General features: G+C 38.8%; 1 protein-coding gene across 15 annotated transcripts in view; it reads left to right on the plus strand.

Annotated features, from left to right (window-relative positions):
- The window catches only part of DST (dystonin), a 292,238-nt gene that overhangs the window by 196,321 nt on the left and 71,332 nt on the right, over window positions 1–24,585 (plus strand). For all 15 annotated transcript variants that reach the window (XM_039568018.1, XM_039568020.1, XM_039568033.1 and 12 more), the window contains 13 exons: window positions 398–574; window positions 3,186–3,309; window positions 5,157–5,365; window positions 5,636–5,953; window positions 6,130–6,296; window positions 6,840–6,996; window positions 7,255–7,381; window positions 9,907–9,969; window positions 10,776–11,011; window positions 12,682–12,811; window positions 14,398–14,597; window positions 15,995–16,490; window positions 17,448–18,922. In XM_039568018.1, coding sequence (XP_039423952.1) covers window positions 398–574; window positions 3,186–3,309; window positions 5,157–5,365; window positions 5,636–5,953; window positions 6,130–6,296; window positions 6,840–6,996; window positions 7,255–7,381; window positions 9,907–9,969; window positions 10,776–11,011; window positions 12,682–12,811; window positions 14,398–14,597; window positions 15,995–16,490; window positions 17,448–18,922 — 3,879 coding nt within the window. The remainder of the gene's footprint in view (window positions 1–397; window positions 575–3,185; window positions 3,310–5,156; window positions 5,366–5,635; window positions 5,954–6,129; window positions 6,297–6,839; window positions 6,997–7,254; window positions 7,382–9,906; window positions 9,970–10,775; window positions 11,012–12,681; window positions 12,812–14,397; window positions 14,598–15,994; window positions 16,491–17,447; window positions 18,923–24,585) is intronic.

The raw sequence follows: 24,585 nt of genomic DNA on the forward strand, positions 1-24,585 counted from the left end.
ATTTTTCATAATAATTTCTAGCTTCCACTGGCTTTCTACATTTCTACTTTCCATTAGCTGTCTACATTTTTGGTGCCAGTGTTCTGATAAAGAATCTTTAAATTGCTGAATCAAAAATTATTCTTGAAGCTTTTCTTATTCTAGTACAGCAAGTAAGATTCCAGTTTCCCACCTGCATCAGTTATTTGATCCTAAATCACCCTTTAGGAGCACAAACTGGTAAGACCTGCATAGCCTGTCCAGCTGTCATGTCTTAGTTCAGAAATCAGTTAGACAGTGAAGTGATGGCAGGAAAAAATGATGCAGTATTACAGGAAGGAATGTATGACTTTGAGGTTGGTATGCAGCACACAGTTTAATGCCTGCGTATTTGCTTGTTTCTTTTCTACTATTTTAGTGTAGCATCCTTGGAAATAATCTTAAAGATCTGGTGGATAAATACCAGCATTATGAAGATGCCTCATCTGGACTTTTGTCGGGTCTCCAAGCCTCTGAAATAGCTGTGAACAAACAACTATCAGAGCCAATTGCAGTGGATCCCAAAAATCTCCAAAGACAACTCGAAGAAACCAAGGTGAAAAGCTGTAAAATGCAGCAGTACTTTTGTCCTAAAAGGAGCTGCTTTTTGTCTGAAAAACAGGATAATCTAATATAATTCAAGTGGCTGCAGGCCAAATTGTTGCCTTGCATGTGGGCATACAGCTTCTATGGTTCTGAATTTTGGCTGTCCAGAGCAATATCCGAAAAGCGCTGGGTGAAAAAAAATGGGGTACCAAGATGCCATTAGCAGTGGTGACTGCGTGATGTGTTTTCTATCACTTTGCTAAGATAGGGTGAAATCTGGAAAGTTTTTGAACTAAGAAAGGATTTAGTGCTTATGGTTTGCTATCAGAATAAGGCTTGGATTGGGTTCCAGATAGAGAAGTCCTTTTGATGGTTGTCTGTGACTCTTGATTTTTTTTCTGTTCACGTTTGCGTGTTACTTCATTATGAAAGGGATAATACCAGGTGAACAGTGTGATCTGAGTAGTCTTGTTTGCCTGTTTCAGTTGCACCTAGTGCTATACGCCCAGCAGAGAGTGAATTTAACATAATTTGTACTGCATAGAAAAATGATATTTTTTATTTTTCCCCACTGAGGATGTAACTCATGACTTTATGTGAATCCAAGTATCAGCAAGACAAGTTAGTGATAGAGCTTGGGAAGGTAAAACTCTGGCTATCTGTATAAAGTGTAAATTTGGAGGAGGCTTTAGAAGTATAAGGTGAGTTATATAAAGTTTCATGCGGTCTGTCATCTTTGAACTGACTGTTATATTTTCATAAACACATTCAATCACCTATACTATAAATAAAATGCAAGATTATTTGTTTTTCAGTGAGCAAGACCATTGGTCAGGCACTTCCTCACTGCTTTGTCTGTGCTTGGTGAAGTATCAGTGCAGGTCAGACACACTTACTATTGAAAAATGATAGTCAATAACTTTTGGAAAGTACAGCTTTAACCATTTCCCTTACATCAACCTTTACCTCTGGTATCTTTCAAATTGGCTGCTGGAGATGCCTAACACTTTGGTGCATGACAGCAAAAGGAGTCAAATCACAGCTGTGTTTAAGAAAATGAAAGTAAAAGTGTAGATTGTGAACTCCTAACTATTGAATGTTTTAGGTACATTTGTGCTTCCGAGCACAAGAAGAGTAGGAATAAAACCAATTACAATTTGAAGCTTCATTTAAACTTTTTGTTCCTTATGCCAAAATGAATTATATTCTCTATAATGCAAATTTTCATGGAAGTAATACAAAAGGAGTGAGTACTAGGGTTCTTTTTATGAAATGTCTACATGGATTACTTGCCACACAAAAGAGCACTCAATGAATATGAGTTGGGAAGAAGGAAGAGAGTACAAAATGTCAAAAGATTCAAAGGAAGAGAAAAAACAGGAGGCTGAAGAAAGAAAGCCAATTAATGGAAGCAAAACAAAGAGTATTTTGAGGAAGTCAGGTGTTGCAAGTTAAAGCTGTCCCTTGTAGCCAACGCATGCAGCTGATAATCCAGCTACACACAGACCTTGGCAGCATGGTGAGGTCTAATCTTTTTATGGGGATTAACTGTTCTTCAGAGTATTCTTCGCTGCCTCTGGCATCAGCTTGCTTGCCTTCTGTTAGCATACAAGGTTTTCTGGTACATCTTTTTTTTCTTTCTTTTTTTGTTGTTTCTTTTTTATTCTTTTTCTTTCTGCACAAGTACTAGCCTAAGCCTCTTCAGATCTCTCAGACTCATTGTGTCAAATGGGTCAGCAAGATGAGGTACTGTGCTCTGGCACAGTCTTATGCTCTGGGTACCAGTGCTGAATGCACTGACACGACTTCTTTGTGCTGGCAGGGCACATAGGATCTTTTGATTCATATATTCATTGAGTATCAATGAATATCAAAAAATAAATGAGAAATCCTTTCACTTTAGACTTCTGTAAAGTTCAAGTGAATCAAAACAAACACTGGGACAGTGGCCAGAAATAATTTAAAGACTAATTGCCCTAAAGTACTCTTACACACTGGAGAGACAAAGCCACTAGAAGCTGATTCAGCCTTCTTGTCTTCATTGTCTCTGGAGCAAATCATGGCTGGGCTAGTCTCTGAACATGTGTTCCTTGGTTAGATGGACAAGCCTAGGCAAAATTCAGCCGCACTGTTTCAGAGGCTCCTGACTGTGAAGGCAATTATCTTATTTCAAGCTATTCCTGTTTACTCTACAGTATCAGCCTGATCCTTTGTCGATACCACTGGTGGTGAATGTGTAACTGCTGCTGTTGATTGTGCGCTTTTCCATCTGAATTGTTCTTAGATGCTGAGTTGAAAAATATGTTTATAATGTAGTCTGTACAAGGGGTCTTTAGAAACAATTAAACAAAAGACACATTTGAAGTAACATGCAAGAAATAAGTTGAGTCAGACAAGTATTCTAAAACATAAGGTAAAAAAGATGGTGAATGAACTAAAACAAGGGCCAGAAGGTTAACAGCAGCCATAACCACCAGTCAGGATTTTTCTTAAGGTGAGGTCACAAATTGAGTTAGTTTATTCCCAGCACTAAGTTTAGGTTCTGTGACATATCTCAAGCCTTGCTTATGTAAATATCAACTGTACTGAAAAGCATAACTGATAATAGTGGAATTTTACAGGTTCTTCAGGGACAAGTGTCTAACCACCAAATTGCTGTAGAAAAACTGAAAAAAGCTGCTGAAGTGTTATTGGACACAAGGGGAGAGTTGACACCAGACAAAGATGAGATTCAAAAAACACTGGGTAAAATATTTGCTTTTATTAATGCCTCTATTTATCACTTGTGTCTGCATGCAGGTTCTGGAATAGAAAAATTATAGTTTCCACATTCTTGTGTCACTGTCCAAGTCCATGTTTTGTTGAGTCATAAGTCATTACAACACAATAACTTTATTGTTGGTCTCTCTCCTACATTGATCCATATGCTTTTCACTGTCATTTCATTTTTTCTTTTTACAGAAATAGGAATTGCCGAGCAGAGGTAGTGATTTGCTGAGGATCATAAATTCTCCAGAGAAACATGACTCCAAGGAACCTGTTTACAAGCAGTTATTTGAAGTTTGCTTAGTTTAGGAGTTATTTCCTTCCAACTTTAAGAAACTGTCTATGGAGGGGTTGACTCTGGCTGGCTGCCAGATGCCCACCCACCTTCTCTCCCATTCCCTTTGCTCAAGTGGATGGGGGTAAAAATTAAGATGGAAAAGCCCATGTGTTGAGGTAAAGACAGGGAAATCACCACTTACCGTTTACTGGGCATGGACAAAATAGACTTGACTTGGCAAAAACTCACTTTCATTTATTGCCAAATAAAACAGGTTTGGGAAATGAGAAACAAAGACAAATCACAACAACACTATGCTCCATCCACTCTTTTTTCCAGGCTTACCATCACTCCTTCCTTCCTTCCCAACTACTCCCACTTCCTCCCTGCCAAACAGTGCAGTGTGGGTGGGAAATGGATGATTGTGGTCAGTCCGTAATTTCTCTGCTGCTGCTTCCTCCTCACACGTTTCCCCTGCTCCAGTGAGGGACCTCTCTGCAGGCTGAAATCTTTCATGCTAATACTGTTCCAGTGTGGATATAGGCTGCATTTCCTTCAGGAAATATCCACCTCCTCTAGTGTGGGGTCCTCTACATGCTGCAATGTGGTTATCTGCTCCTCCATCCCCCCCAGGCTTCAGGGGAATCTCTGCTCCAGCACCTGGAGCATCTCTTCTCCCTATTTCTTCCCTGACCTTCATGTCTGCAGGGCTGTTTTCATACTTTTCCCTCATTTCTTAGTCCCATGCAGTGTTTTCTCTTTTCTTAAATACATTTTTAGCAGCACCACCAGTTTGGTTGAGGAGCTCAGCTATGCCCTGTGATGGGTCAGCTGGAGTTGGCTGAAACCATCTGTGTCTTCCATGGGGCAGCTCTTGACCTCCTCTCACATGAGCCAAAAAAACTTGTCACTAACAAACCCTTACCACCTACTAATACTCTTTCCTATCAGTAGTGAGAAGTAGCACAGCATGACATTCACCCCTGTCTGAAGTTTGAAGGTGCTCTCTGTGTATCACACAACTGTCTCTTCATGAAATTCCATAAGTAACTTGAAGAACAGTGAAATAAAAACCTGTGGCTTGACTTTTTGGAGTGAGTGATGAAACTCTGTAGGAGATACATGGAGCTTGTAACTTCCAGAGAGTTATCTCAAGAGTGTTGAATGTCTAATGAAGAACCATCTGGATGAACCTCTCAGGTCTCACAGTAACATAAGAGACAATTGTAGAAGACCTGTCTTAATACTCTGCTATTTTATTTCTTGGGAACAGTCAACAGCTGTCTTAAGCTAGAGCTTCATGGAAATCAGTTTCTAACTCTGGGCAACTACAGCTGTATGCTGCTCCCTCATTTCCCTTGTCTGGTGTGTTTCTTGGCTCTGTTTGAAATTTTTCGTCTTTGCTTCCATGTTTTTACTGACTAAAGCTGCTTTTTTTCCTTCGTTCTAATGTAGCAATTTTTGACTCAACTTACGAGAACTGGTGAAGTGAGCTAAGAGCTTAGTTTGGCTAGAGGAAAAAAATTGAAATACATTTTCTTTTTATCAGATGATATTGTGGAAAGATATGACAATTTATCCAAATCCGTGAATGAAAGGAATGAGAAGCTTCAAGTAACTCTGACACGATCCCTAAGTGTGCAGGATGGTTTGGATGAAATGCTGGATTGGATGGAAGGAGTTGAAAAGAGCCTTAAAGAACAAGATCAAGTGCCTTTGAATTCTGCTGCTATTCAGGATATTATTAGTAAAAGCATTGTAAGTAGAATTCTTTGAAAGAAGAAACATCTGTTTGATAATGCAGATTTCAAGAAAGAACTGAAATCTTAGGTTGGCACCTTTAATGGATTCAAAATACTTACTAAAGAGGACAGTTGTGTCAAGTGAAACTGCACATAAGGATTTCTGTAGCTGAAATAGACTATACTGATGGTCTCGCCGTACTGATTTGTTGTTTTATGTGGTAGACGAATTTCACTTCTTAAAATGTAGTTGCAAGTAATACAAAGTAATTCGTGTGTGTTTCAGATGCTAGAACAAGATATTGCGGGTCGCCAAAGCAGTATAAACACTATGAATGAAAAAGTGAAGAAGTTCATGGAAACAGCAGATCCATCCACTGCATCCACACTGCAGGCTAAAATGAGTGAACTTTCAGGTCGGTTTTCTGAAGCAAGTAACAAGCATAGAGAGAAGCTTATGAAAATGGAGGAATTGAAGACTAAAGTGGAGTTATTTGAAGGTCTGTCAGAAAAACTTCAATCGTTTCTAGATGAGAAAAACCAGGCACTCAGTGAGACGGAGGCACCAAGAAAGGATGTTAGTGAAGTGTCTCAATACATGCAGGTACTGTAGCTTTCAATTTATATCTGTTGTGCATTCTTAGTCTAACTCATCTAAGTGACTGCATAAGAAACAAGGCATGTTTTTTCCCCACTTTGGTTGGTTAGCTAAAATCAAGAGTTTAATTTTGAACAAGTGGTTGTAAAGTCTAATATGAATAATGTCATCTTATTTTGCAGGAAGCTAGTGTAGAATTGGCACAACACAAGAAGGATCTGGAAGTTTTGAAGAAGCTTCTTGAAGAACTTTCATTCCATGCTCTTCCCGGAGATAAAGCACTGGTATTAGAAAAAGTAAATGCTTTGTCAAAGAAATTCAAAGAGGTAGAGGAGACGATAAAGGAAAAGTAAGTTGAATAATCATAGTGTTTCCATTTTGGCTAATAACACAGTGTGAATGTTGTGATTACTGCTATCCTTTTGCAGGCAATCTCAAGATATTGCAGTTAACCAGAGTAAGTGAGGGTTTTTTTATAGAAAGAAAAGATTCTATTTGAAAATGCCTCTGTAGTTAGTCTGTCTGGCTCAAGAGCTCTAAAAAGGGCCATAAAGACAAATAATTTTTCAAATTTTGTGACATTCACATGATTCTTGGTAATTTTAAGGAAACCCTACTTCTCCCCTTCTTTGATAGAACACAAATTGCTGCTTGTGCATATTGTTTTAGAGTACCATTTGGCATCAGGCTGCAAAGGAAAACTGGAGAAATTATAAGAGATTCCATAGAAGTTACCTTTACAGTAAAACTAGATTTTGCACGTTCTGCTTATATCCATAAAATTAGCTTTTTGACACTTTGAATTTAGGAATAGTAATACCAGGTTGATAATATTTGTTAGTTTAATTATTAGAAGGAATACTTTGTCATTCCTTTGTCTTTAATTGTTTAGAGAAGAGGATGTATCATCTTGTCAGAAAGAAATGGATACTTTTGAGCTCCTTGTAGAATCATTAAAGAAATGGATAAAAGAGACAACAGAACGAATTCCAGCAGCACAGCCCTCTCTGAATACAGAGGAGTTAAAGAAACCTTTGGAAGATACATTGGTAAGCCATTGCAAGAGAAGTGAAATCTGGCTGAAGGAAATAAGGCATCTATTACTAATATTGAAATACAGACCTAAGGTGTAAGCAGTCACAGTAATTGGGACTGGGGGGCTTGCAGTCTGCATTTACATTCCCATTTGCTTTGTGTGGTTTGCAGCAGATTCCCAAATAGCAAAGTTGTTCCTTTCTGTACTACACTAAATCTCTTAAGTCTGAAGTCAGTTTTGTAATGAACAAATGACTATCTTTCTTAACCAGAATTTAAAAGATGAATGGACATTAAAGGCACCTGAACTGCAGAAAATGAATAGCAGAGGAACTTTGCTGTGTAATCTAATCACTGCTGTGACTTCTCCTGCCAAACTGAGAGCAGTTGCCAAATCAGGTATGCTTTCGTATAATTAGGTAAGCCTAACATTTCAGGAATTTTAAAAACCTTTAAGACAAAAATTTAAATTATTTCACCCTTGGATTAGCATTCTGAATATTATGGCTTGTGAGAAAACATTTAGCCATGTCTCTTCTGACCATTGTTTGCTGTGATTCTCATTTAAACTGTCTAGCTGCTGTAGTAATTCAGCACACATTCTCATTGTTTTACTCTGCCAAAATAATGTAAAAGTGCACTGATGTAAATGATTTACATGTCCTAGAGCTGTTATGTAATTCCCAGATAGTACATAAAATGACAGTATCACAGTTGCCTTCACCTCATCCCAGAAAGCTTCTGATAATGAGAAATTGACTTATTCTGATCACTGTTCGGTGCTTCACATATCCATCAAGGCTTCTGCCAGCAGGAGAAATACAAGCCTTGTTTTGCAAACACTGATGTACCTGCACAGAGATACCCGTGTAATGGCCAGAAGGCTATTCTGTGACGCCAAGCAAACACAGAAAGGTTTGCGGAGTCGTGGAGTTTTTGTTAGAAGGGTAATGAGGAGATGGTTTATATAAAAAGTGAGCCTAGATAAACCTACTCATCCTAATAAGATATCGTAATTAGTATTAGTCAGTGTTTTAGTTGAAACAACGGCACAGAAGGGAATCAGCTTTGTATCCCAGCATGATTTTCCTGGGCCAAAATGTGTTTTCTGTCTGGACATTCAGCTAAATTCTATTTTACTGGTAATCATAATTTAAAGATAGCAAGTCTATTTCCATGATTTTTTTTTTACTCTAGTGTTAAATATTAGTTTGTTTTAAAGAAACCAGTAATTCTGCCAAGTATCATTCCAGGCATAGTTCAAGGATGTTGGGCGTTTCAATGGCCATAAGCACATTTTCAGTCAATTCTTGAACTGACTAGATCTGGAAATAAATTCAAGTGTGTTGGCCTTCACTGGTCATCTGCAAATATCTGGGAGGCTGGGGACTGACACAGGATATCTCTTGGGCAAAAGTAGAACACTTTCTTTCTTGTATCTCTTTGTAATAGCTGCCTCTGGTTTTGGTGGTTTTTTTTTTGTTTGTTTGTTTTGGGTTTTTTTGTTTTGTTTTGTTTTTTTTAACTTTAAATAAAAATATTTAAAGAACATTTTGGAATCTTCTATTTGGGCTCATTCCCCTGCCTCTTTTTCTACTCCTATGCATCCAGATAAAAAAAATAGTTAAATAGCTATCACATAAGAGCAGCTATAATCCTCCAGACCAGAACATTTGCCCTCCTTGACAAGAGCTGTACTGTGTATCACTTTATCACTGTTATAAATACCAGAGTCCAGCTAATAGAGCGTGAAGATCTACAAGACCCTGGCTGGAGCCTGTGACGTCTCTTATCTGGTTTGTTTTCTCTTGCCATCCTCCAGCTGCCACTAATGTGGTCCTCACTGTCCAGCTGGTACCAGGGGGTGGATGCATAGCCTTTTCCAAGGCAACCATTAATCTTCCTCTGTTAATTGCTCATCTGGGAATACATATGTGCAGGAGAGCGGGAAGTGAGTCTCCTTGCAGTTCTCTGCAGTGTGATCATGTGGCCCTGCTCTTTGGTCTGACTCCATTTTACAAAGCCCATTAGCTCTGGTTTCAGAGGCTCTGATATTATGTTTAATTAGTAGGGCTGCCTCAGTGAGTGGCTGCCTCTGAGTGACAGTAAGGACTTCAGGCATAACAATAAGAGTGCCACGTTGCAATTCCTATCATGGAGCACATGTTTGAGTCTTGGTTATAACAAGATAGGGATCAATCCAGTTGGTATTGAGAGCTGTCTGTGCAGAGTTACAGTGCTGATAAACCATAGAATCATTTTAAGTTATAAAAGACCCTTAAGATCATTAGGTCCAAACATTAACCAGCACTGCCAAGTTCAGCACTAAACTGTGTCCCCAAGCAGCATGTATACATGTTTTTTAAATACCTCCAGGAATGGTATCTCAACCACTTCCCTGGTGGGTAAAGGTACCAAGTAAGCAGTGCCTTTGGTTATGGTGTCTGCAATGACCACTCTGGGCCTCTTTGCTGTTTAATGTTTAGTGCTCTCCTCAGTTGCAGCATTTGCCAGCTAGTCCTCTCCCAGGCTATACCCATCATGGGTGGGTAAAACTGTGCTCTCAGTAGCAGGGTCCTTTTGGGGAGAGGAAGGAAGTGATGTTAGCAATGTGGTTGTGAATAGGCCTCATAGCTAGGGCATCAACCTTTGGCCCTGGTCAGTTATTTAATACAGCACTGTGAGCAGTAGGACTGCTTATACATCCTATATATGTGCACACTTCTAAGTGCATTCATCTACACATCCAGCTGCTTGGCCTATGTGATACCACTTATGGTACTGGCTGGCTGGAGCTTCATTCTGGATGTTGTAATGACAGCTATGGATCATGCTGTTTTGAAGAGGAAATGCAATGCTGGGATTTTGGTGGGAAAAGGCCCAGATAAGCAAGAGGCTTCATCTCTTTTGATCTCTTTTGACAGGTGGTACAATATTAAATGGTGAAGGAGGAGCTCCAGGAACTCAGGATTTCTTGAAAAATAAAGGTCAGTAAAAATTTCAGCATGTGATAAAGAAATGTTGCTTGTCAATTGCTGTTAAATATGGAAGTATTTTTTAGATGTTGTACATAAATCTGCTTGTGGCAGTCATTATTAGACTGAAATTTCACATCACCATCACGTAAGACAACTACATTGACTAGGGCATGACATTATAAGTACTTATTACAATACCTCCCAATCTCATCTGAGATTTCTGAATCTGAATTCCGATTCAGAAATCTGATTTCTGAATCAATATATACTTTTATAACTGTATACAGGGATGGCTATTTTCCTGTAATATGTGACTTTTGAGAAATACCTTCCTATGAACTTTGAAACTTTGACACCCCTCAGCATTCACGACATGCATATATACAAATATATGTATACAAAACACCCTTTTTATATACATTTGTGTCACTGTGACCAACTCTTTTGTAGAAACAAAGGAACTTTTATATAAGGACTTTATAGTAGCTGAAATGTAGCCCAGTATATGAAAGTTTTGGTCATGGAACTGTTACTTAAAATATTGAAACAGCAATGGGTAGAAAGATTGAAATGTGTTTGTGCACTTGTATGTATTGAAATAATGATTTCTGTGAAATAAGAAGCTCTTGATAATAGGAACTTAACTCATTCAGAGGTAGTGTTGCCACATTTAGAGGGGATTGGAAATAACTCTAACATATTCAGTGACTTCTTATTTGGGGAGCTATTAGCTGGTGTAACTCTGATTAGAATCCATGCAGTATTGTTTCAAGGGCTTGGAACTTCTAACAGTCTTTGTGCACCTCTCTTTGCAGAACTGACAACTGTTCAACAAGCTATGTCTAATGTAAATCACAGCTATGAAGATTTGGGAGTTTTATTGAATGAAAAGATTTCAGAACTAGAAAGTATGCTTTCAAAAATGCAAAATATTCAGGAAGAATCAGCCTCAATGATGCACTGGTTGCAAAAAATGGACAAAACTGCATCAGATTGGGAAGCTGCTCCAACAGATAGTGAAGCAGTTAAAGCCCAAGTTGAGCAACATAAGGTACTTCGTGCCTTCAAAGAAATACTTTTTCTTGTATTTATTAGGCAGATGCTATGAAATAACTGATATCTCAGCCTAGATTAATATTGCAGAGAGTATTTAAATGATCCTACTAAGCATATTAGTCAGGCTTAGAGCAAATCTGGCAAACTGTGTCAGTGGAATAAAGGAGCACTGTGTCAGGGAGAATGAGTTTTGCAGGTCAGAAAATAATAATTTCGTTGGACAGTTTGAAAAGGTGAGGCTATACTGATTATGCAATAAACTTCTTTGATCTTAGTGGTTTAGAGGTATATAATAGATTACTTGTAGTATCTGAAGGGCTGTATGTGTCCAAAAGCTGTTTCTGCAGCTGCTGGTTCACTGACGCTTCACAGACCTCCCGGTCTCTGCAGCTGCAGCAGCTTATGTCTCTTCCAAGGCAGTGTTTCTCTTCAGCAGCCCTGTCATGCTTGTTAAGTTATATAGCTGCACAACAGTCTCCTTTCCCCTTTATAATTGATATGAGAAAACCACTGAATCAGCAGTAAGCTTCTGTCCTGTTTCAGCATTGGACACATATGCTTCCCTAGCAATGAAGGACAATATTTACACATGTAAGGTTCATCTATAAAGGGAAATGTAATGGATAGGGAAAATTCTTTTCTTGCTTGTGATTGTCTATAAACAAAGACAGAATTTGATTTAACTGAGTGTCTTTTATATTTGACTGGTCACCCTTAAAAATTAACCTGACCAGCTACCAACTTCCTCAGTTGGATAACATTCAATCCTAAAATTCAGCCTAAGTGTGAAAGAAAACCAGCTCTTTATTTCTTAACAGAGAATGTACAAAGCAAACATGATCATCTAACCTGCAGTGTAGTAATAGAAAAGTATTCACAAATAGTTGGAAAACTGAGTGAGTGCTCAGGCAAGAGTCATCTGATGCTTTGGAACTTTTACTAGAAGTTCTAAATCAGGTAGAGTTTGTTCAGTGTTTATTTTTGTGGGGTTTGGATAATTAAAAAGCAGCTCTGTGAGGCAAGCTTCATTACTTAAGAACATTCTTATAAGAGCCCTTTGCCAGGCATGTAAGATATGTTCACTTCTGTCTGCAAGAACAGCATTAATTAGGATTTTCTGGGGTATCTCAGTCTTCTGTTAGGTCTGTATTTAAAACCCTGATTCTCTTTAAACTATGGGTTTAGGGGATCTACATGAAATAATCTGTAATAGCAGATTATTTATTTTTATTTTTATTATTCATTTACTTCTACTGAGGTAAATGAGGCCACACCATACTCCTCTGTCAGTGCTAGCTAGGTTATTTCTGCTGTGAACTGTACTTTGCATTAGTCAGTTTGTCTTCTGTACACAAATAGGTTCCAAGTATATGTGAATATGATGGGACCTAGTAAATCTTATTTATTTGAATAGTTCTGTCACTTGTTCAAATTAAGCAATAATTATTAATATAGTTTATATCTCTCAGGTTCTCGCTTCCAAAAAAAATTGATTAACAAATTATGTCACTACAACATGTTTTGAGATTCGTAGCAGGAAAGTAGTATATACAGGCTAAATATTTATTTTTTATCTTCATGTTTGGCACCTCAGTATTATGGACTGCAAACTTTACCATTCTTCTTTATTCTCTTACTTATTTATTTTATCACCTAAATTTTCAGCTTTTTGAAACTGAATTAAAGCAAAGTGCAAATAAAGTGCAGGAACTAAAGGACAAAGTTACAGAGCTGTTGGAAAAGAACCCTGACTCTCCTGAGGCGCCTAAGTGGAGACAAACATTGGATAAAATAGGTACTTCTATAAAGCTGTATTATAGCTCAGACTGATTGGGAAGTTGTTTTATTATGAGTTTTTTAATTTATTAGCAATAACTAGTATTTTTAATACCTTGTTTCCTCTTATATCTTAAATTCTGTGGAAATAACTCCCTTTGCAAGAGTGCAGATCTGAAGTAATTCCAGTGATGTCCATGGCCTTTGAATTTGTATTAGTGCAGAGGCTTGACTCTCTGTTTGAGAGGCTTTATCGTATTCAAATGGTGTGCAGCTAAAACTTGACTGTCCAGTTACTGCTCCAGATATATATTTTGTTCTTACAAGATATAACAAATTAAGCTGATTCTAATTTCATGTAAAGAATGGTTTGAGTTGTTTCTAGTGCTCTTCTGCATGATTTTTTTCCCCATGTACTAGTGGCTTTTGGCACTCTGTGGGTTGCTAGTTTTTTGCTGTTTTCTAAAATTGATTGTATAAATTTTGCCAAAAAGAAAAAGAAAAAAGGCTAATGAAAAAAAAGAAAATGACCATGTTTAATCAATAGATTTTGAGACATTGAAGTGCCTAATTGTCATGAGCTTTAAAAAAATTTTTACGTTACTCATATTTTAAATAAATTATAGGTCAATAGCATTGTATGTCAGTCTTCTTTCATAGTGATAGGCATTTCCATCGCTCCACCAAGAGTAATTTTGAATCTGAGAGTTTTTCCAGTCTGTCCTTCTTGTAAGTGAAACTCTGAAAAGTTTAAGTAGCAGGTAAGGTGTCCAACAGACCTTTAGTAGTGTTGAGAGGGGATTCATACAAAATTAGCAGAGGACTGTAAAGCAGCAAAAAGCACTGTAAAAAATTGGGATGAAAATCAGGAACAGGGAGAGTTAGCAAAATACCAGAGCTGACTGAGCAAGCACTGACAGTATCACAGAGGGGAAGGGGGAGGTTACAAGATTAGGACTCAAAGGCTGCTCTGGAAGCCACTTGCCCTAGTGGAAAAGACCACAGACTGGCATAGATGTGAATCTAAGCTTACCCAGTGCTTTTGAAATACTTATGTGCAGAAGTATTCTCATTGCCCATCATTAGGTATGTGGTTCAGATGTTTTAGATGAATGGTTTTAGATGAATGATACAGACATTTGAAAGAGTTAGGCTTTTTCAGAGGGCTGTTCAGAGTTGAAGCCTGATTTCAGGCTTCTGAACACCCTTGAAAATATATGGGGCTTTTTTACTGAATAAGCAGGAAGATTTATCTATCTAAATGAGGCACCTGAGTTATAACTGAGTACAACTCTTTGCCTTCTATGTCGTTTGAGACCAAGGCCTAAATTTGGGGGTATTTCATTTAGTAATATTCTTATCCAATTTTATTAGATGTTGTATATTCATCACTCTAAAAATTCCACACGTGGCTGACTGTCATCCAAGTGTATGTGGGTCTGACTTTTAAAAGATGTTATTTGCAAAGTCACTGCAATAAGGCATCTGGAGTTAATCAGCAAGAAGCCTTATGAGAGAGCTCTGTTTGTGTTTCATATATAGTCTGCTGTCTCACAATCCATCTGCTAGAACATGCATGCAATATGCTAACATTATCATTGTTAGATTCCAAATGGAAAGAGCTCAATCAAGTTACGTCTGAGAGACAACAAAAACTGGAGGAGTCTTCAAATTACCTGACCCAGTTCCAGACAGCAGAAGCTCAGCTAAAGCACTGGCTTGTGGAAAAGGAGCTAATGGTCAGTGTGCTGGGACCATTATCAATTGATCCTAATATGCTGAATACACAAAAGCAACAGGTTCAGGTGAGTAGTGCCAACACACATTATTGATTTAAGTTTCTTCTGCCTTTTTGCTATTAGCAAAGTACTATTTTGCATCTAGAGTAGAGCATGGTTAGTATAAGCCATTAGATTTATTTATCTTTGGGTATCAGCTTACGTAGTACTTAACTACAATAATTACAAGAAAAAATTATCATAAGAGTGAAAAGAGATCAGAACAGGTAAAGAAAAATGTGGAGGAGACATTGATCCTCTGATATATCTTTTTGTTTGTGGTTTCTCTGTAATGGAATGTAATGTCCCTTTGATTTTTATTAATGTGACATTTTACTGTCATTCCTCATATACAGTCTGTAGTTAGAACTCTCTTTTTGAGATTTTATTCCCTTGACTGTGCCAGTAGCTAACAAAAATATGAAGGCAAGTGAAATGCATTACTGTGGATGGATATGGGGCCAAGGGTGTCAAAGACAGAAGAAAAAGTATAATGAAAAAATGGAGTAATTTATTGACAGCAACACAGCAAACTTCAGACAAAAGAAACAAATGTGGAATCAGATGAGGTTGCGGAAGGTAGAAAATTTAATTTCAAACATTTCTATTGCTGCCAGTTATTCTAAACTGATGGGAAATTATTTGGTTTTGAAAAAAGAGTTATTAAAGCTTTAATATCAGTATTGTTTAAAATGAAGTGTTTAAAACATGAACTGTGTTCCAATACTATGTGAAATACTATGACTCAATATTGGTTTGGAAGTGCTTCAGAAGTCTAGACAGATGGCGTAAAACTATCAAATATCACTTAACAGTCCTTAAAAATTCAACCTAATTGACTTAAAAAGTTTGGAATGTTCTCTAAAGTAAAACCATTATATTTGTCTCTTCTTTTGCAAGCACTGAGACTTAACTGTCAAAAAAACCCCTGAGAACCAGTGATATAAACTTTAAAGGTCTTACACTTCACATTCAGTCATTTTGTGAATTAGCCAAATAGTCTCTGTTCTATAATAATACATTGCAATATTATGTCAGAATACACCTTTTTTGAAGTTCTATCTTAAGACAAATATCAAAACTGTCTAGGAAAGAAGACATTGCTGGAAACTGAACAGCACTTATTTTGCTTGGTGTCGTTACTTAATTACTGTAGTGTTAACAGAATTCATTGTTAACTTGTATCTCCTGGTTGAATTTCCATTAGATGATGTGTAAATTTACCTAATTTTTTCCTCTTTCTTTGATGTAAATACTTGGAAACAACACAGTTTATGAAGAAGGCACATTTATTTCACTGGCTTTTAAACTTGGATACACTCAATAAGAGAGCTTAGCTACAACAAATTCTACATGATTTTGTGTCAGAAGCACTTCTTTTTTTCCTGAAGTAAATTCTTTTTAAAATTACCTTTTTTTCCTAGATTCTGCTCAAAGAGTTTGACACCAGAAAGCCACAATATGAGCAGTTGACTATGGCTGGGGAAGGGATTCTGGAGAGACCTGGTGAACATCCACCCTCACATGAAATTGTAAAAGAGCAACTGGCAGCTGTGGCACAAAAGTGGGACAGTCTAACCAGCCAACTGAAGAAGAGATGTGACCGAATTGACCTAGCCATTGTGAAAAGCATAGAGTATCAAAGTTTACTCAGAAGTCTGTCTGATAAGCTAAGTGCCTTGGATAGTAAACTAAGCAGCAGCCTGGCTGTGAGTACACAACCTGATGCTGTGAAACAACAGCTGGAAATTGCTAAAGAAATGAAGGAGGAAATAGAACAGGAAATGAAGAATATAAATGCAGCACAAGCTCTTTGTGAAGAGCTGTCAACACTGGTTGGGGAAGAGTATTTGAAAGCAGAACTTACAAGACAGTTAGATGGCATCTTAAAATCATTTAAGGATATTGAGCAAAAATCAGGTCAGTATTTATTTAAAGAAAACAGTAACTAAGGCATAAAATAAGGCAAAACTTTGTGATAGAGGTGTTAAGTGAGCTGAGCCTGGTGCCAGCTCTCTATCCAGTCCAACTCCCAAGCAGCTGTACATTAGAATTTAGAAGAATCCCCATACCTTGAAAAGGTAAGAACAATGCTTGGGATCGCTAGTGGATAGTTTGAGAGAGAATTTGGAGTAAAATAGAAAGGCTGCTTTTGTCATGTCTTCTTCAGGTACATATTCACTGAATTAGAATACCAATAGAGGATGCTGTTCACTGATCTAACCAACTTCATAGGGGCCGAGTAGAAGCCAAAATGATAATTTCTAGGCAAACACCAGTTAATGGCTTAGTGAAACACAATGGTAATTGTATAAAACTGTCTGTGACAGAAGGAGGCTGGTAGTCTGCAGCCTTTCCTCGCCTTGTGAACAGCAGAACTGAGCAAGTAATACAATGCAAGTGATATTGTACTTTGTTCTCCCTAGCAGCCTCTGTTTTAGGTTTTTAATTTCCTCTGGTCACAAGGAACTTCAAAGAATCTCCCTAGGAACATGTATTGCCTGTAGGCCATGATTTAGACTCTACAAGGTTATACCACTTAACATTCCCTGTGCTTACACTTCATAGTACCATGGAGCACAATTGTGTGTTTTTTACTGCCAGAATCTGCCCAAATGGGATCCATGTCTGACACAGACTGGATAAGCTCACCTCATTTGATTCATGTCCTACTACCTTCAGTGCTCTGCTGTATTTCAGGAATGAGTCTGCCCCTTGCAAGAAACTTGGTTGTCTTCCAGTCAAACACCACATACCAAGGACTGGCTTTCTTTAAATTAATGATCATGCATAATAGAATCAATATTCGTTATTATTTTTTCACTGAATACTAGCAAGTTCTGATAACGAACCTGTGTGCTGCCTTCTCCTTTGTAGATAACCATGTTCAGCAGCTTCAGTCAGCATATGCTACTTCTCATCAGTTCCAGCAAATGTCTAAGGACTTTCAGGCCTGGATAAGCAAAAAGAAAGAAGAGCTGAACCAGGCTCGTCCTGTGTCAGCCAAACTTGATGTCTTGCAATCACTAATTGAAGAACAGAAAGATTTTACTAAGACAATGAGCAGTCAGATTAGTTCATATGAAAGAATTGTTGCAGAAGGAGAAAGTATTTTACAGAAGACTCAAGGAGCTGACAAAACAGAATTACAATCCCAAATTGCCATACTCAAAAATAACTGGGAAGAAATGAATAAACAGGTAAAAGAAAGGGAAGATAAATTAGCAGATTGTCTGGAGAAAGCCCTCAAATACAAGCAGCATGTAGAAAATCTGCAGCCATGGATAGAGAAGTGCCAAAGTAACCTGTATGAATTAAAAGTTGGCATAAACCCTGTTGAAATAGAGGATTCTATTGTTCAGGTGAGGGCATGGCAGAAGGACCTGGATAAACACCATGGGATGGTGGAACTATTAAATAATTCTGCTGAAAGTTTGCTCAACGCAAGTCAAACAGATAAAGAAATTGTTGAAGAAGAAACTAAGAAGCTGAATCAGAATGTGAAAGTGGTTACAGAAGAGTTACATAAGAAGAGAGACTGTTTGGAAAATATGGCACAAAGACTGAAAGAGTTTCAGGATTCATCCAGGGAAACTGAAAGACAGCTTAGAAGTGCCAAAGAGCATCTGGAAGCTCATGACTCACTTGGACCGCAGTCATTCAGTAACAAACACCTGACAATGATGCAGGCCCAGCAGAAAGCTTTGCAAGCTTTAAAGCCTCATGTCGATTTAGCAAAAAAGCTTGCCCAAGACCTGGTGGTAGAAGCTTCTGATTCAGCAGGTGTTTCTGACCTTTTGCTCCAAGCTGAATCTTTGGAGCAAGAATACACTGCAGTGAAGCAGCAAGTTGAGGATAGGTGCTCCTTCCTAGAGACCAAACTTCAGGGAATTGGCCATTTCCAAAACAGCATCCGAGAGATGTTCTCTCAGTTTGCAGAGTTTGATGATGAGCTTGATAGCATGGCTCCAGTGGGGAGAGATGTCAATGTACTGCAATCACAGAGAGAGGACATAAAACATTTCATGAAAAAGTTGGAGGATCTTATAATGAATAATGAAAATGCTAATAAAAATTGTAAAATTATGCTAGCCACAGAAGCTGAAGCTTCTCCTGATCTTGTTGGTATAAAGAGAGACTTGGAAGCTCTGAATAAACAGTGCAACAAGCTACTAGACAGAGCAAAAGCCAGGGAAGATCAAGTGGATGGTACTATTTGCCGTGTTGAGGAGTTTTACAGTAAGCTAAAAGAATTTTCCACTCTGCTTGGGAGAGCTGAAGAACATGAAGAGTCACAAGGTCCTGTTGGAATGGAAACAGAGGCTATTAATCAGCAGCTGAATACATTCAAGGTAGGAAGATTGCTTTCTTACTATTATAAAATATTTTACCACAATGCCATTTTATTGTATGTCATAGTGAAAGGGACTGGTTAAGTGCAGATCTTAGAGGAGTCTTGTTTCACAGCAGACTGTTCTGTCTGTATTCTTTTTATCTGTTTTAAATGCTCTAGAGAAGATTTCCTTTGCTACAGCTTGGCAGACATTGGGAATTTTGCATCTCATCTCCTGGTTCCTGCGCCCCAATTCCCTCTTCACCTCTCTTCACTCTCTTGATTCTGTAATCCATCTGCCTTTCCGTTTTTGAGAAACTGCATATTGTCTCCATTTGATGTCCATGTATTGCACAAGTTCCGTCTTCACAGTGGTGTGAATTTTAGATTCCAGTGTTCACATACCAGCCCACATTCACTTTGCTCATCTGAGTAGTTTATTTTTTTTTTTTCACCTTGATGTAGACTTCAGCATACTTAGGTTTAAGATGTTACCTTTTGCCATTTTCTGATACACTGGCCAGTTTTACCTCACCGAATTCCACCCTTACCTAGAAACATCCTAATAAAAAGAAAACAGGCAAAATAATCCCCCTATTATATTTGGAGTTCTCTGTAGCAATAGTTATCCAAAATGCACTCCAGAGCTTCTGTGTGTAGCTTTTTTTAATATGCCAGCTAGCAATCCATGTGCAGCTCCAAAAAATGCATTTCAGTGATAGCGAGTGTTAATTGAGCTTTGCTGCTGAAATAAGTACAGGTATCTGCTTGGTTTAGGTTACAATAAATGAATTTCCAGTGCTCACCAGAAAGATTTATAGATGTAAGTAGTGTTTGAAAAAGATCATAAATCTCCTAATGGCTATATAGTAGCACTTAATATTCTGCACTGCTTTGGTTTCATTCCAGTATAATACTGCTTCAAATGTTTGTATGACTTGTGCATTGGTTGACACTTAGTGATAAAGCCAAACCTTCATAGCAAGATTTGATAAGCCATACTGTTAAAAACTTGATGACCTCAGAAAAGAGTCATTACATGGCTGGCCCAACAGAGGGTGCATTTTGCTTGTTTAAGCCATTTTAGAAAGGAAAATTAAACCAGAAAGCTTTCATCTGGGAATTTCAAATGGAAGTTACTGTGAGCTTTGATGCTCTTTGAGAATGCATAAATAGAGACAAAAATCTTGAACAAATAGTTACATTATGAGGATATTCCATTAGACTGGGAGGATTAAATTTGTATGCCAGTCTATGCTAACAAGTCTATCTCAATTTAAAAGAGAAACAAATGGCTTTTCTTTGTATATGATTAGTAAAACACTTAGGATATTGGAAAATAGCAACAGCTCCTGCTGTGAATGCTCTTGCTTACACTGGCCACAGTACAGGACTTCAGTTGTAGCCAGTTTGGGATTTCTGATGTCACCACATTTCTTACATTTTCAAACATTAGGTGCAGCTTCAGGTCTTACTTAATACATATTTTATACAAAGAATTGTATATATATAAATATGTATTTTATTATAAAGAAAAATGCTTCTGGAGTGTTAGAATCTGATGAGCAGATGCTAGGAGAATCCAGTTCCCTGTGTGTTGTCTTAGTGTTGTAGTTAATCAGGGCATTGGACACAACACAGCAGTTGAGCAGTTTGGGAGTGACAGACCTGCGCAGACCTGTGGGGTTAGAGTGTCCCTGAAACACAAGAGCTTATGTGGTAAGAAGGGCCAAAAAACCCTGGAGAGACTTGAATGAGAACAGTGATAGCAGCATGTTTATATCTAGAAGTCTACTCTGGGATTTTATTTATATTAGATATTTATAAGCTTAGAAATGTGTTTTGCTTGAAGCAACTATTTTAGGCCATGCTTTTGCTTATGATTAAAACCACAATGCCATTAAACAGGAGGTGAAGAATGATGAAAAAGTGAAGGGGCTGTTTAAATAAGTGAAAAGTAAGTGCAGAAATAAAACAGCAGAGTGAGGAGCCTTTGAAGAAAGGAAATGGGGAGACCAGAATGGGAAATTTTACTAAGTGATAGTGTAGTTAGTGAAGGGATACTGATAGCAGCAGGATAGGGATCGACTCTCCTAATATTTGGTGTCAGTGCTACTGGGGCATATCAAAATTACAGTAAGTAATCTATCTGTTTATACTCTTTGCCCTTCCAGAGAGCAGTTCTACCTGAGGCAGCAAACTGTAGGGAGACTGGCTCCCACAGATCCTGCTCCACTTGTGGTGTGTTTGTGTTTGCTCACCTGTTTGTGCACGTACACAAACATGACCTGAAAATGTAGCTGTGGCCACAAAACCACTGTCCGGCTCCTTATGTCTTTAGCTCCTGTGGTCAACTATAGTCAACTTCAATTCCTCAAGAGTAAAGCAAAAGAGTTGTTCTTTAGTGCAGATGTATTAACATGAAATCTTCACTCTCTTCAGGGAAGGAGCTCATGTAATGGGCCAGAGGTGGTTTTTGTGGTTTAACCAATTTTTATGTACAAAGAGCTAGAGCTGTGTGCATCTTCTTGGCATGACATTAAAACACATAATGTTTTTTTAAAAATAAACTGGCTTTGAGTTGTATTATATATAGATATTTAAAAAACATATGCATACTTATTTATACTTCTTCTTTGTGATGTACTTATTCCAGTCAGTACATAGTGTTAAATTGAAAGTAGTTGCCGTCACTGTTAAACTATATTTATTTACAATGCAGTTACAAAATTTGCTTTCAGTAAATGAAAATCTTCAGAGCAGTTCATTTCAAAGTAGAGCCATGACTCTTACTTCACTTCAGGAAGAGTATAATCAAATGAAGAATTTATGTCAATGAATATAAAACACACACAGAAAATTACTAATTAATTTGGCTTTGTAAGACAGTTTTTACCCCAAAGACTGTATGCAATGTGTAGATTAGTCCTGAAAGGAAATTCCAGTAAATTAGGTTTGTTAAGGTGTGGTGAATCTGCCACCATTCTTCAAAAGCAAAACAAAAACGAATTGTGCAAATGGACTGAACTGAACACTCTGGGTTTGAGTAAGCTGCAGTGCTAGAATGTTTGCAGTTGGAGAAGCATTTGCAGCTAGTTTCTCTCTGAAATAGAGAAAGAACCCAAAGTTTAATTATTTTACTTTCTGAAACTTTTTCCACAAAAATTTCTTTTTACTGTCATTAAAAGTCATTCTTCTTAGTAAAACCAACATGGCGCTTTTACAGCTTTCATGAGTATGTGGTTCATTTGATTTCTGCTTTTATTTTTGGAATAAAAGTAGATATAGTTGTTAGAGGTTGCCTTCTAATTGGACTTTATGGGAATTTTTAGGTAGCCTGAGTATTCCTGCCAATGAGCTTGAACTAAGATTTTAATTGGCTTATGTTATAGAACCACAGAATTGTTTAGGTTGGAAAAGACCTTTAAGAACATCAAGTCCAATGTTAACACTGCCAGGTCCACCGTTAACCATGTCCCTAAATGCCACATCTACGTGTCTTGTTAGTTGTGTAGAGGGTGTCTGTCCTCTGATTTTTTCTTTGAAGGCAAATAATGTTGAAAGCATAATCAGAAGTTTCTCTTGAAGTTTCTTTTTGAGCTAAGTGTTGCATATCCCATGCGCTGTTTACTAACCCTAGAATAAGATACTAAAATCTTCCATGGGATTTACTACAGTTAAGGTCTGTATTGAAAAGCAAAGGTAATATAAGCAACTATTAAAATTTTTTTAAGGGTTGCATTTTGAAAGTGACTTATCCATCATACAAAGGTCTTCAGCAGAAACAGTGAAAAATGGTAAATTATTTTTTAACTGTTAAAATAATTTTGCTGTTGAGCAAATACAGACCAATTTCAGTTATACACTTCCCCAAAAAAATCATGCAGCACTTTGTGGATTCAGCAAGGATCTATCTGGTTTTGGTTGTTGTGGGTGAAAATAACCATGGATGATAGGACCGTTTATCAAAAGCATCTAAGATTCTTCTTGCATCTTTACCATTAGAGTGTATTCTCTGCTAGAGAATCCAGAGGTGATTATTTGTTTGGCATTATTGTAATGTTATATGGCTGCTCACCAGAGAGGAGGAAGAGAATTTGTCTTGCATGACCCTAGTGTTTTGGTATGTAGCTGACTGTTTATCAAGTAAATCAATAAACATGAGGTGTGGTATATTTGTATTTCTCGCATACAGTATATCCTGCTTTCTGCTTAATGTGGAAAGCTCAAGCTGATTGTAGTGAATGCACCGGGTTAAGTTTTAGCACTAAGTGCCATATGCTGTCCTTAAACTGAGGTTTGAATTGCCGCTATAACTGATGGCTGCTGTGACACAAGCAGCTCAGGTCATTAGGGCAATGGCTTCTACTGGAGTGGAGCTGCTTGGTCATGGCAGCTCCTCCTGTGCTGTTGGCAAGTTACCTGTGAGTCTCCCAACCCTTCACCTCCGTGAATATGATCTAGAAGTGTATGTGCAAAGTGTTGAACTGTATTTAAAAGACGTAAATGTCCCAAACTGGAATCTTTGTCCTGATAGGCTGGTTTTGAGCTGCAATAAATCCCCCTGAAAAAAAAAAAAAAAAGTATTTCAGATATAGTTGGGTTTTCCCCATATTTTAATGTTTCTTTCGGTGGGAGCTGGATTCTTCGGAAGTGGCTGCCGTGTCAGCCAGCGCCGCCCTAAGCTCTTGCCTCACAGCCCAGTGACCAGACTGAAAATAGTCGAAACTGTACTGAACGTCTCACTTTGCATGTCAGGTGGAGCAATGTGTGACTATTCCAACACCTAATCTAAACACTAGGCGAGTTTGGGGGATTTATTTTTTAAAATAATACACAGGTTAAGTTTCGGTGTAACTTTGGGAAGGAAGCGTCCATTGAAATGACGGCTTTGTCAGCCAGGGCGGTGGGGTGCGGGGGCGGTGAAAGGGCTGCTGCATTCCCCGAGTTTCTCCCGGGAAGGCAGCCGGCCGGAGCGGTGTCGGCCGCTCCCCCAGCTCTCAGGAGCGGGCTGGGGCGGGAGTGATGTCACCGCCGGGCGGGCGGCGAAGCGTCCCCGCCGCCTGCCCTCGCCAGCCCCCTGCACGGCACCGAGCGAGAAGCGAAGGCGCGGGCGGCTGAGGAGATAAGGAGGCGGCGGGGAGGGACGGAGGGAGGGGAGCCCCCGGGGGAGCCCCCAGAGCGGCGCTCCGGGCGCGGGCGGGCCGGTAGCAGATGTTGCCTGAAGAGCGAAGCGGGGCGTTCCTGGCGGCTGGAGCGGGGCGAGCCGGGGCGCTGGGCGGCCGCGCCGGGCGGGACGCGCCGGCGCTCCACGGCGGGGGTTTCCGTCCCTCGGCTCCTCGGCAGCTGCGCCTCAGAAATGAGGAGGAGGCGAGGGCAGCCCGCTAGCTGCAGCTTGTAGTCGGAACCTGCCGAATGTAAACCTGCCGTGCCTTCGGGGAACGCGCCACGCTTGCTCGGCTCTGCAGCTGCCTTAAAGAGCTCTCCAGGATGGCATCGGGAGAATCGGTCTGAAACATTCGTTTTCCGACGGTCTGCTCAAAGGACGCATTGGCTTGGCTGCTAGAAAGTGATGTTTTCCTGTGGGACTTGTGGAGGCACCACGAACAAGCCTGTTACAAGAGGAGGATAAGCTGCCTTTCAGATCAAGGTTATTTATACCTACTGCCAAAAAAGTAAAGG

This window comes from Corvus cornix, chromosome 3 (assembly GCF_000738735.6).
Source record: "Corvus cornix cornix isolate S_Up_H32 chromosome 3, ASM73873v5, whole genome shotgun sequence".
In the NCBI taxonomy this organism is placed as follows: Eukaryota; Metazoa; Chordata; class Aves; order Passeriformes; family Corvidae; genus Corvus; species Corvus cornix.